Raw genomic sequence first — 12869 nt, 5'->3', positions numbered from 1 at the left:
TGGAGACAAAACGTACAGGCACTCAACAGACTCAGCAACTTACAAAAACAAACACCTAGGTAAAATCAGCACAACATTATTCAAGATTTCTCTCTCACACACCTTCACATCTCTATTTTTCTTCAGCTGGCAGTTACAACCTACTGTACAAAGAATGATCCTGTTTGGTCATAAATCTTACCAACCAGAAACCTAGGGGAAGAGATGCCTACCAGATCAGTGGGCCAGCTCCAAAACTGAGACAGTGTTCTTCCCATCATTTAGGACTCAACTATTCTAGACAAAGAGGAATAATCTCAAAACTTGGTTTATTTATTGAGGTCCCAATAAAGAAAAAAAAAAACCCCAAGCTTGTGGGTTTTCTTGTCACTATGATTAGAATATAATGAAAGCGAAAAAACCATATGTAGTAGCAGAACTGTTAGTTATTATACTTTATTATTCCTGTTTAAATATTCTTAATCCTTATGATCAAGAGAACATCCCTCACATACACCTTGGGTCCTCTACAATATTAAATATAACGTATCTGATTTTGGAAAGACAGGTTGAGAATGAGTTTAGCTAAAAAACATGGTTTAATAAAATTCTGCAGGGATGTGGATAATAATGACATCATGATATTCCTGCCCAGGGTGCCAGGCTGCAGCTCCTACTTTGGATTAGGAGGCCACTCTTTAGAATTCAAGAGGGTGTTGTTACGTGGAAAAGCAGAAGAGCCTGAGCAAAAATTGAAAGAATTTTCCCTCCTTTCCCCTCAGCAATAACTTTGAGGGGATGTCACACATCTGCTAAGTCTGTGTGTGCCACTGGGATTAGTGGCACAAGAAGTCAAGTTGGTTGAACCATTTGCCAATATATGAGGTAGGTTCCTTGTGGCCTTCATGATAAGAGTCCCCTGGAAATCATGGGGGGCAGCTGAGCACTTGAAGAAGTTTGGGTGGCCTCCATGCTTCCCCTCCCCATGACCAACTGGGCATCTCACAGACATCAGATCTGGATGTGTGGAAGTGTAAAGAAACCAAAACAGGCAGCCCCTCTGAAGATTACCCCTTCATTTACAAAATCTGCCCACAATTCACACTAAGAACGATGGAAAATTTTGAAAAAGAGAGACAGAAGTAGCAGTGAGATGTTGTGTTTCCATATGGTGAATTACCACTGAAACAAAGTAGGAACTAAACCCACAGAATTTGCATTTCTGCAGTGTACTCAAAGAAATAAATGGTTTTATCCTGCTGGGTATAAGGATGGTCCAAAGTATGCTCTTCTGGCAGACTTAAACAGAGGTAACTCAGCTCAAGCACGCACAGACACATGGCAGGTCTGTGTTTTCAGTGTAATTCACTGTCAGAGGTGTTTGGATTTCCTGTAATAAATCCCCAAATTATAAACTCTGCCATACACAGAGGCACATGTTGGATCCTTTGCCAAGGCATTTTGGAATATGTCCACCCTTTTGAATAGCAGGGAAAAGACCTGGGGGAAGACAATTGAGAATTCATTGGTACCACAGCAATTGTCCTATCTGCAGCTGCACCTTAGAGCCATCCTGTTAGCAGCTTGAAAATTGTGCTGACCTGATATTTAATCATCCCATTCTTGGGCCACTTGTAGAGTGGTATTACCACAACTAAGGAGAAGGTTGTGCATATGCATAGAAATAGGCCTGCAATAACATTAAAGTTTTAATGATTGAATTAGTTTTGTAATGAAGGCAAGTCCAAATAACTCACAGTAGGTGTCAGGAGTCAGAATTATATGCAGATCACATCTTCTTTTTTTTTTTTTTTTTTTCCCCAAGAAAATAAACACTGGAACACCCTCAGGAAAATCTGAATAATGATGTCAAAATCTTGATGTTACACAATTCTTCATTACATGATTTGACACTAACATCAAAGGACGAGCCTTTCAACTCACTAATGATATCTCCACACTAGAAAACGACTTGTTGTACATGAAAGCAGTTTAGACCCATTGATCCTTTAATTGTTGCATCCCTGGAGCAGCTAACTTAACATCCAGCACAGCATCAGGCAGCAGAGCAACAGCTGCAGATGTTTCCCTAAAGTCTGAATGCAACATAAAAGCTTGAATGCAATATAATACTTTTCAATTCTGGCTTTACATACGCATATGTATATATCTCTATCTATGGCTACAGCTACAATCTTCCTGATGCATCACATCACATCTGCCACCTAGGTGAGCTGTCACCACCCTCTGTTTCACAGTGAGCTAGTCCAGGATCTTCATGTCTGTAAAGGTCCAAAGGAACCTTCTTGTGCTGTCCTTTAAATTCCTGTTGCACCACATTCCTTGTTTGAGAGAAGGCAATTAACAAAGTAGTGCTGTTTGAATTAGAAACATAAAAAGACTAAGCCTTTCATCAGTAGTAATTATTTGTTTGAAGTTGGGGTAACATTAGGAAGCTTATCGATGAAAGAAGTGCTAGTGAATGGTAACACAGAGGTAACAATGCCTAACAGGGAGTAGTCAGAACAAACAGAAGAAGAATTTATCAGGCTAAACAGTTCACAGACTAAAATCAAAAGTAAGCAATTAAGGATGAGAAGCAGAATATCTCTTCTGGATTCTGTTATGCATTCACAAAAAAAGCCCTACTCTTGATCTCACCGTGCTCGCTTTCCTGTGCTCACAGTTTCCACTCACGAAAGAGGGGAATGGAGCACCAGCTTTGTAGAAAGCACAGCAGCTGAAATCAGAGGATAATTAGAAGGATGTCTAGACAGCCTCAAGAGAGCAATTCTGAGGGCACTTTACCCAGCTTTGTTATTGTCTGATTTGGCTTTGGGGGAAAAAAATTGAGTGCCTTTTTTTTTTTTTTTTCCCCCAGGCCTTGTTAGAAGAACCTTGGCAAATGAGTTCACTGAAGTACCGATGACATTGCCTGTGTGGGTTAATGTCACCAGTCTCACCTATTCCTGCAATTCAGAAAGCACTCTTCAACAGGTACTAAATCTGCCTGACAATCCTTTAATGAACTGGAGATGTCTACCAACACCTATAGCATCCAAATCTGTGTCTAGCTGATCACTGCTCCGCATAAGACAGAACACTTTAAAGGTGCCTGAAGTTAACTTTTGGTAATCCAAAATTATGTTTATTAACAGCAGCCTGGGTCTGATCTTCTGGTATACTATAATGGCTGGCATAAAGTTCATTTATTTCATAGTGGCTGATATGGGGCTATGTTTTGGATTTGTGGTGAAAACAGTGCTAATAACACAGGGATGTTTTAGTTACTGCTGAGCACTGTTTACACAGCCTCAAGAGTTCTACTCCTCACACCAGCCCACCAGTGAGCAGCCTGGGGGTGCACAAGGAATTGGGAGGGGGGACAGCCAGAACAGCCAACCCCAACCGACCAGAGGGATATCCCAGACCATGGCATCCTGCTTAGCATATAAAGCTGGGGAGAAGGAGGAGGAAGTGGAGGTGTTTATGGTGATGGTGCTTGTCTTCCAAAGTAACCTTTACCTGTGAAGGAGCCCTGCTTTCTTGGGGGTGGATGAACACCTGCCTGCCCATGGGAAGCAATGAATTCCTTGTTTTGTTTTGCTTACACATGCAGCTTTTGCTTTGTCTACTAAAGTGTCTTTATTTCAGCCCATTAGTTTTCTCACTTTTACCTTCCAAACTACCTCCCCATCCTGTTGTGGGAAGTGAGTAAGCAGGTGATGAGGTCTTAACTGCCTATTGGGTTAACCAACTGACATCTGTGAAATGAGTAAGACAAGCAGAAATTTCTACATCCAAGAGCAGCTGTGAATGGCAGACACTTCTCACAGATACTTCCAGACTGAGAGACATAGATTCCAAACTGACAGTGACTGAAAAACAAAGGAAGTATTATTCAGAAAGATTATTTTTCCAAATAAAATGGTTTTCAGAGAAAATAGCAGCAGTCAGGACCTATGAATTTGTCCTCCTAGGAGTACAGTGACTACTTGAATAGTGCTACTTTGCTGGTGATCCGGGCCTGGGAACGGTGTGTGTCCAGGAAGTATAGTCATATCAGTGATGGAATTTCATAAAAACCATCTAAACCTACCCTTCTTGTTAAAGAATATCAGATCAGCTTTAGTTCATCATCAAGGTCTCACTAATTTTTGTGCTTGCTTCCAAAATCTGCAGGGTTAAATCCACTTGCTGTCCTCACACTGATTTTCTTTCCTTTTCCAGCTGTGATGGGGTAGGAAATGGATGAATGGATAAGGAGGTATTTGGATAACTTATTTTACAACTGCATACACCTACACCACAGAGACACCAGGAGGCGGCAGCTTCTCCACTTAACACTGCTACTGACCCTTTAAGTAGCACAGGAATTTTCTTGTGATGCAAGTAACATTTATTTGGGTGTTCTTTTACATTGCATTTCTGGTCTCTGTTTACCAGCTTTGGCTTAGTTGATTTCCTACTTTGTCATTTGTCTCCTGCAGTTATTTTTCTCTGTGAAACACTTTTTTCCATACGCCTCCCTATTGCGTCTTGCTCTTTCTACATTTGTTTCCTTATTCACACCTATGTATCTTCCAACTATTAATCTGTGCAACTCACTGAGAAATAAGCCTGTTTTCCTTTTTTTATGAATTCATGCAGCATTTCCTGTTTTTCCATCTTTCTCTTCTGTGCTGTCTACACAAGGGCTGACAGGATTTTACTTTACAGTGAGTGAAAACCAGATTAAGGTACTTGTCTCCAAGTATCTTTAAATGAGGAATAAGAACATTTGGAACAGAGCTGACTTGCACTTTTGAGTCATGGCTCCAGGCCAGGCAAACAGGGCCTGCTGTATTTCAGCGGCTCTTCCAAAGGAGAATCAGAATTTGGAAGGAGGCTGGAGCCCCAGGCAGAAAGACATCTGTTAACACTACTTCCCCCTGGACATTTCCCTCAATTTCCCTGACCTGTCCTTCCCCTATTTCTCTTTTCCCAGGCTGATGATTTCAGCTGTGTTCCCTATTATAAAGCCCAACTCCCACATTAATATTCTCTGTGCTCTTTACATTGACTGTTTAATGAAACGTTACTCATACTTGATGAAATGTAACAAGGGAAAGTGTAGAGTCCGGCATCTGGGCAGGAACAACCCCAGGTTCCAGTACAGGTTGGGGAATGACCTGTTAGAGAGCAGTGTAGGGGAGAGGGACCTGGGGGTCCTAGTGGACCACAGGATGATCATGAGCCAACACCGGGGCCTTGTGGCCAAGAAGGCCAATGGCATCCTGGGGTGTACTAGAAGGGGGGTGGTTAGTAGGTCGAGAGAGGTCCTCCTTCCCCTCTACTCTGCCCTGGTGAGACCGCATCTGGAATATTGTGTGCAGTTCTGGGCCCCTCAGCCCAAGAAGGACAGGGAGCTGCTGGAGAGAGTCCAGCGCAGGGCAACTAAGATGATTAAGGGAGTGGAGCATCTCCCTTATGAGGAAAGACTGAGGGAGCTGGGTCTCTATAGTTTAGAGAAGAGGAGATTGAGGGGTGACCTTATTAGTGTATATAAATATATAAAGGGGGAGTGTCACGAGGATGGAGCCAGGCTCTACTCAGTGGCAAACAATGATAGGACAAGGGGTAACGGGTACAAACTGGAACACAAGAGGTTCCACTTAAACTTGACAAGAAACTTCTTCTCAGTGAGGGTGACGGAACACTGGAAGAGGCTGCCCAGGGAGGTTGTGGAGTATCCTTCCCTGAAGACATTCAAAACTCACCTGGACACATTCCTGTGTAACATCATCTAGGTGTTCCTGCTCCAGCAGCGGGATTGGACTAGGTGATCTTCTGAGGTCCCTTCCAATCTCTAGCATACTGTGATCCTGTGATACTTCAAAGGGATGAAGACAGACGTGAACTTCTGCAGTCTTGATGGCTTAACACAGGTTTGTCATATAAAGCCAGCACAGCATTTTATGAGTCACTCTCTCATAGAAGGAGCCTGCTTTACACACCTGGCTTCAGGGAGCAGTATGGGAAGATACTCTGTGAATTATTTTCCTGCTATTGCTGTAGGCTGCTTTGCTTGCTGCCTAGTGAAGTACATAATAGAGAAGCAAGAATATAAGGTTCTGACATTTCTGATTTGAACTTTCTTTTAACTGCTTCTATTTCGTAGCAAGTTGTGACTTGGATGAACAGATAATATTTGGAAGTGAGCTTATGCTTTTTATTTCTTCACCTGACTTTAATTCCTTTGAACAGTGTGTCTTGACAATCCTAGATTCACCAGACTTTCTGACAGACTAGATACTGTATGAGAGACACAGTGCACTTTTTTTTCTGCAGCAGCCCACTGCTGAGGTCACAGCTGGTCATCCCAAACAAAATAAAGCTCATTGTCTGGAGCTGTCATTTACTTCCAAGACTGTTCACAGACTAGTAGCTAATGTTAGGGCATTAGACCCATAGACTCCTGAATTGTATGAAGAACTCAAAATCATCACCCTACAAAACCGGTTTGCTATCTGCAGGAAAAAAGACAAGAACCACAACGAGGACTTGGTAGCCAGCAGCTCTTGTCCTTTATGCTGCCAGCAACTGTTCATGGTCAGGTCATCCTGGGAATACATGTCCTGGTGCTTTTGAACATACGCATGCGACTGCATGAGTGAATGAAGCCTATGAGAGGAAAGGTGTGAGCAGACGGGATCAACTTACATTGAGATGTTGTAAGTATGGTCTCCTTTCATAGTGTCTTGCATTCAGCTTGTAAAACTAGTTCTCCCACACAGAAAACAATCCAGGCCATTAATTTCTGCTTTAGCTCTAAAGACCGAGCTAAGAGGAATATAAATCTTGGAGAAGCAGGAAGGCATAAAATTAACACTGCTGGGAAATGAGTGATAATACTAACTTACTGCATAGCAATGGATTTCCGCTTTGTTGATAGACTTTATTTTACGCAACTGAACTGTACTGAAAATTTATTTAATGACAACCCTTCACTGAAAATCTATAAGATTTTTTTTTTATCTACTCCTGAAGAAACAGCAAATGAGCAGAACATCGAGTTTAAGTGCTTTTATACCTTTTTACACCTTTTTTTCTTGAGAAAAATGTTAAGATGTCCCAAGAAAATGGTCTACTTAGAGACTATCGCAGAACAGGAGGATGTCAACAGTCAATATACTAGAATTTTCTTTTTTGAAAATAAGGCTTCTATGTTATTCTTTATTTGCATTTTCAGCTTCTCCTTTTGTAAATAGCTGTGTCTACTGCACCACTGTTCCCAGCTACAAAAGCCATTTATCAACACTCTGAAAACATTAGTCACATTACTGGAAGACATAAATTGCCAGGTGGCGAGGTACACAGAAGGTAAGAAAGATATGTGATCTCCCATTACAACTGCTGGCATTAAGATGACCTACAGCTCTCCCAGCTACAGTACTGTATGGCTAGATATCAGCATAGCCATTCCAGTCCCTGAGATTTAGGGTACAAATGATCACATATTACTGCACACTGGAGATCAACTAACAAACATTTAAACTGTAATCAAATGATATTGGAAGGACCTGGAGAAGGATAATAAAAATCTAAAGGCAATTTAAGATTCCTGAAATCTAGCAGCACTTCTTTTGTATGACATGGCCATAATTAAGTCTGCTTCCAAGGCACAATTTAAGCCCTGAATTATCAACCCTTATGACCTGATGAATCTTCAAACCTATCAAAAGCCCAGGAGACTACCTTCAATAAGCATGAAAGGTTAGTTTAATCTAAGTTCTTTGTACTGAAAAGGTCTAGGAGCATTCATACTGTTGCTTGAGGTGGGTGGAATTAAGAAGCCATAGGTTATCCCCTTTCAGTTCACATTTATTGTTTCACCAGCCAATGCTCCAGGTTAGCTGTCCAGAAGCCAGCCACGTTTACTTAAAGTAGTGGAAACATAAATTGACCCATTTGACACAGATGTAGACTGGGACAGGAGTGGGCACACAATACCAGATAGGTGATAGGACTGAACATTGACCAGTTCTGATGCCTTCCTTCACTGCAGTCAGTAAGATGGTTTCAATCTGTTCCTGCCCCATGGCTTCTGTTTTCTACCATATCAGATGTAGCAAGACTTACTATGCATTAGATTTCTAGATAACAGCAGAGGCACAAATTAGAGAGCAATTAAAAAAGCTACCCCTGCATTCTTTTAGGAACAATACTGCTTGCTAGCACCAGCACAGCAGGGATTTGAATACAAGGAGGTAGACAGAAATATGAGACACAGAACTGACTCAGTTTCAATTTTTGGAAGGACAGGTAGGGAATGGGAATTCAAAAAATACTTGTAACTAAGCAAAGAACCGTGATTCGAAACGGTCAAGTGTTTCCATGCACCCAGGGAATAAAGAAAGAAAGTTGGAGCTGAAAGGAAATACTTCCAGTGGTGGGTTGCAGTTCTTTATTTCTGATTCATATGGATATACACGCATACAATGATATTAGATATCCTTGTATTGCTTAATGTATAAGTCAGCATAGGTCTTTTAACGAACAAACAAAAAGCGCAACTATTAATTTATATTTCATCTCAGCACTGATAGACAGTAGAAAAAACCCTTTTATATAAAAGCTTGTATCTGTGCAGTTATATGTACTATATTCCTCTTCCAACTAACTACTGATTTATTGACACACTATTGTTAGTATAATATAGAATTGCCATATCATAACATTAAAAAAATTTTCAAAATATATTAATAAGCAAAGATAACCACACCTTGTTCTTGCAATCATTTTTTGCACCAACACATTGATGCACCATTTTGTTTTAACGTGACATCTGGTTTAAACAAATTCCTTCTGTCTCAGGCTGCCACTATTAGTCCACTCATACTAATCACATTAATCCATGTATAGCTTTGCTGTTCAGTAATTTCACACAAAGCCTTTAGAATTAAACTCACTTCTGAGCTGACATCCAGCACTAAGAACACAAATCTCATATACCCCACTTAGGTCTCGAAGAGTGCATAAAGATTTGTGCTGAACTTCTGCTTTGTGGTGAACTTCTCTTTTAGCTAACACTTTCTCTCACCTACAGCATAACACAAGTCATCTGGCTCATTCTAGGTGGCTTAAACTACAGGTCTACAGAAGATGTGACTTCATGCTACTAAATGCTTGTAATTGTTTAGAGTTAGGTGAACCTTAATTAGCATCTGGAAGTTAATACAAATATTAATCTGTACATAAAACATTATCCCCAATAATACTAAATGACAGCACTTTTCTAAGGCAGACACAAGCCAAGTTTCAAATATCTGAGAAAAGGTGGGACCTGCCAGATCCTAGTTCAGGGCAAGGTTATAGAGCAGCAGCAACAGTCACAGGATTAGGCCTTTCCTCTGTGAAAAGTAACAGGAACTGACAGAAAGATGCAATACAGTAGGCTAGCTACTGTGACAGTGTATACCTGTCAGTATAGAGCAATGACTGCAGAAGTTCAGGTATTTCAGTTTTGATGCCAGCAGATAAGAAAGCATTTGGCAACTTCTTGCCTTTCTGACAATTTTGTTAGTATCTTCACTACAGTAGCTGAATAACTGTGCACACAATGATGATGCCTTCATTGCCTACAGACTAGCAAACACAAGATACAAACTGACAGAGATAGAAATGTGCAAATCACAGAACAAAAATATTAATCTTTTCAATAAAGGACCAAATACAATTTTCACTCTAATTTTAGATCCTACTGAAAAAAATACAAGGCTCACGCTGTCCTGCCTTTTGCTTAAACTTTAATCCCCAAGAAAACTTTTGCTTGTCTTCTCTTTCATTAATAATTCTGGACTGGAAGCAGGAGTGGAATAAGTGCACACATAAAAAGAAGGTGCAAATTATATTGAATTTATATGTCTAAGGTCTTATTTACCTTAGATGTATTTACAAAGTAAAAAAATCCACAGATATAATTCTAGGGTATATGAGAATCTTGTGAACATAGTATTTCAAAGACTGAATAACACTATTAATTCTATTAGGGCATCCCAAAAGGCAGATGAGTCGCAGGTTTGGGAAGTGCACGTGTGTGTGCTCACTAAGGGGAAGACAAAGCATTAGCCGTATTCTTGGCTCTTGTCATTTTAAAGCAGACAAGAGGAATTTATTCAACAATTAATTTGCTGTCTCTTGCAAAAGAATGGTCAAAACTGCAATTATTTTCCCGTGATTGTAAGGACTTACTGCAGTGTCTTTTGTGCCAGTACACAGGACCACAGCAAACAGGAAACAGCGTTTTTCTTAATTTCATGTTTTCACTGTTGTATTCTGTGACATGACAATAAACTGCATTGTAATACTTGGGGGTTTTATGTTAGATACATTCTGAATACTACTTGGACATCTGTTCCTAACAAATGAATGTGACTCCCAATTGTACATTTATACATTTAATCTTCAGTTGTTAGAAGAAAATACTAAGTAGTTGTTTCATATTCATAGCATTAATAGCCTTTACAATCGGAGTGAGGATGCCACTCAAAGACTTGTAACTTAAAAAAAAAATAATTTAGAAAAGCAGATTTAGAAAACAACTTCAAATTAATACTGCAGGGCTTTTAGAATATATGACAATCATTTACAGGATTAGCTGCTTCTATAAAAACTAAAATAAAGATATTTAACTAAATTATTAAAATAAAATTAATTTCAGTTACTCTGAAATACTATCACTAATTATTATTTTATTTAATATGTCTTTTCTGTGACGAAATAAAAAAAGTCATTAGAGTTAAATGAACACAGAAAGACTTTCCAGACAGCAAGAAACAAATTCAAGAAAGTCCTGCATCATTTCTAGAATTATTCTTGAATAACAAAGTTGCTGCTGCTCTGTGACACAACCAAGCTAGAATTTATTATAACAATAACTATTCTGTTCTGCTACGCATAAACATTAATATGCTGAAGGCAAAAATGAAAAAAAATCCGTATCCTCTACTGATTTGTTGATGAGGCACACTGTTGTTAAAATGGTATCCCTTTAAACAGAAATTGCACACACATTGAAACCAGCGCTAGACAATACAGCTTTCCTAATGAAAACTCCATTTCTGATGACAACACAGGCCCCAAATTCTGCTGTTTCCATGGCAACAGGATTGCTCCTTCTGGTGGTCTTGAATTGCTGAATGACACGGAAGAATGATAAAACAAACAAAATTAACCAAAACTCCCTGCTGTACACCATGGTCACAGGTGTCTGGGTGAGAAAATCCAAGCAAAACCTCTTCTTCAGATGTGTGGCAACGACGCTTTTTATTTCAGGGTCATGTCAATGCTATATATTAAAGACAAAACCAAAAAAACCACAAACAAACACAGAAGAACAACAACAACAAAAGAAATCAGTGCTGTGAAATATGCAGCTAGTCATTTCCCCAATCCTGAGCATCCTCATCTCTCACTTAAATGTATTGGTGTCAAATAATTTACACACATCCCATCTACTGTATATGCAAAATATACAACTTAATAAGATCTGTAACATTTTAATTGAAATTGAATAACTACATTCCCAGTAATTTCAATCTGAAATAGACACCAGATGTGGGAAGTTCCACTGGTGGAATGACACACAGTGTGGCAAGATATGGGTGCCCCTCAAAATGTTTGTAAAAGTATGGTTTTGCCATTTAGTACAAAACACATGTGATCAAATACATTAGAAGCATTCTTTAAAATAAGGAGTCATCACAGAATACTAGTTAACTATTTAAATCAAATATCTATGAACTGTTACAGAACACACAGGGTTCTTTTACTATGAATTACTTCATAATGATTTTTTTCTTTTTACCAAGTCATGAGGAAGTGCAAGAACTTGAACGACGACAATAGCATAACAATAGATAAAAGCCTTTGGAATAGATATGAAAAAAAACAACAGAAGCAAACTTAAGAGGAGTGCAGACTCCAGAGAGGTTTCCATAGAAAGCATACAGTAGAGAAATCTACATATAGCTGCTATTATCTTTATGGGGGCATTTACATGGGGAATCCTACTTCCTGAAGAAATGACACAATAAATGAGCTATATGACCACAGGAAAATTACTGCCACTTCCGAAGACAGATTCATATTTATGCATATTTAAGCCAAATATAAATTCTCTTCTCATATTTCTTCTTGCTGCCCAGCTTCTCTTTTGAGAAAAGAAAAAGAAAATTGTTCAAGCCAAAATTTAGCTTATGGTTCTAACCTATGTCTTGTACCTATGTGATAGCTTACTAGAGTAGAAATTTATTTAAAAAATGTGAAAAGAAAAGCTACATTTTGTTTATGCATCTCTTTGCCACATGTACTGCTCATTATTTGCCTGCTTATTAGTACTCATATTACTGATGTAATCTTTTACTGAGGAGTCTGTTTTGATATATTTTATTTCCTGAACAATATTCCAGTGTATTTCTACATACCAGTCAGATGGGTAGGGACAACAAAGTCCCCAGTCACTCCCGCATGGTGTACACTGGCCAGGAATAAACGCACTGCTGCAATGACTAGTCCTCCTGACATGCTGTTCTAGCAACTGTGACACACCACAGCTACACCCTCTCTGATGCACAGTAAGAACAGTGCAGAGTTTTCCATTTGTGTGCTTCAGTTATGGTATCAGATGGAAGAACAGCATGCTAGAGGACTGACACATTCCCGTTTCCATGGAAACCAGTCCAACTTTGAAAGGAAGAGACATAAAGATACTGGAGATTTAATCAGGGAAATAACAATGAAAAAGGCTGAGAACCACAAAAGCAAAGAGGAAAAAATGAAGAGCACAACCCAGGAATTAAAGTAAAATAAAAGACTTTTTAATCTCTGAATGAGAATGGCATGTTTAC

The 12869-nt window shown here is 39.3% G+C and overlaps 1 protein-coding gene across 8 annotated transcripts in view; it reads right to left on the bottom strand.

Annotated features, from left to right (window-relative positions):
• Nucleotides 1–361: 361 nt before the first annotated feature.
• PRUNE2 (prune homolog 2 with BCH domain) overlaps nt 362–12869 on the bottom strand; it is a 144285-nt gene continuing 131777 nt past the window's right edge. For 6 of the 8 annotated variants that reach the window (XM_061470752.1, XM_061470755.1, XM_061470754.1 and 3 more), the window contains one exon: nt 8399–11308. In XM_061470752.1, the coding sequence (XP_061326736.1) occupies nt 11287–11308 (22 nt within the window). In that variant the 3' untranslated portion in view covers nt 8399–11286. Of the gene's footprint in view, nt 1480–5891; nt 6054–8398; nt 11309–12869 lie in introns of those variants that run through there. The other 2 variants (XM_061470753.1, XM_061470757.1) reach the window with 2 other exon arrangements.

The sequence above is a fragment of the Pezoporus flaviventris genome, unplaced genomic scaffold (genome assembly GCF_033815535.1).
Source record: "Pezoporus flaviventris isolate CSIRO_AGI_PZ_B2104156 unplaced genomic scaffold, CSIRO_AGI_Pfla_v1 ptg000064l, whole genome shotgun sequence".
In the NCBI taxonomy this organism is placed as follows: Eukaryota; Metazoa; Chordata; class Aves; order Psittaciformes; family Psittacidae; genus Pezoporus; species Pezoporus flaviventris.
The sequence above is the reverse complement of the archived record's forward strand: the minus strand, read 5'-3'. Positions and strand labels throughout refer to the sequence as shown.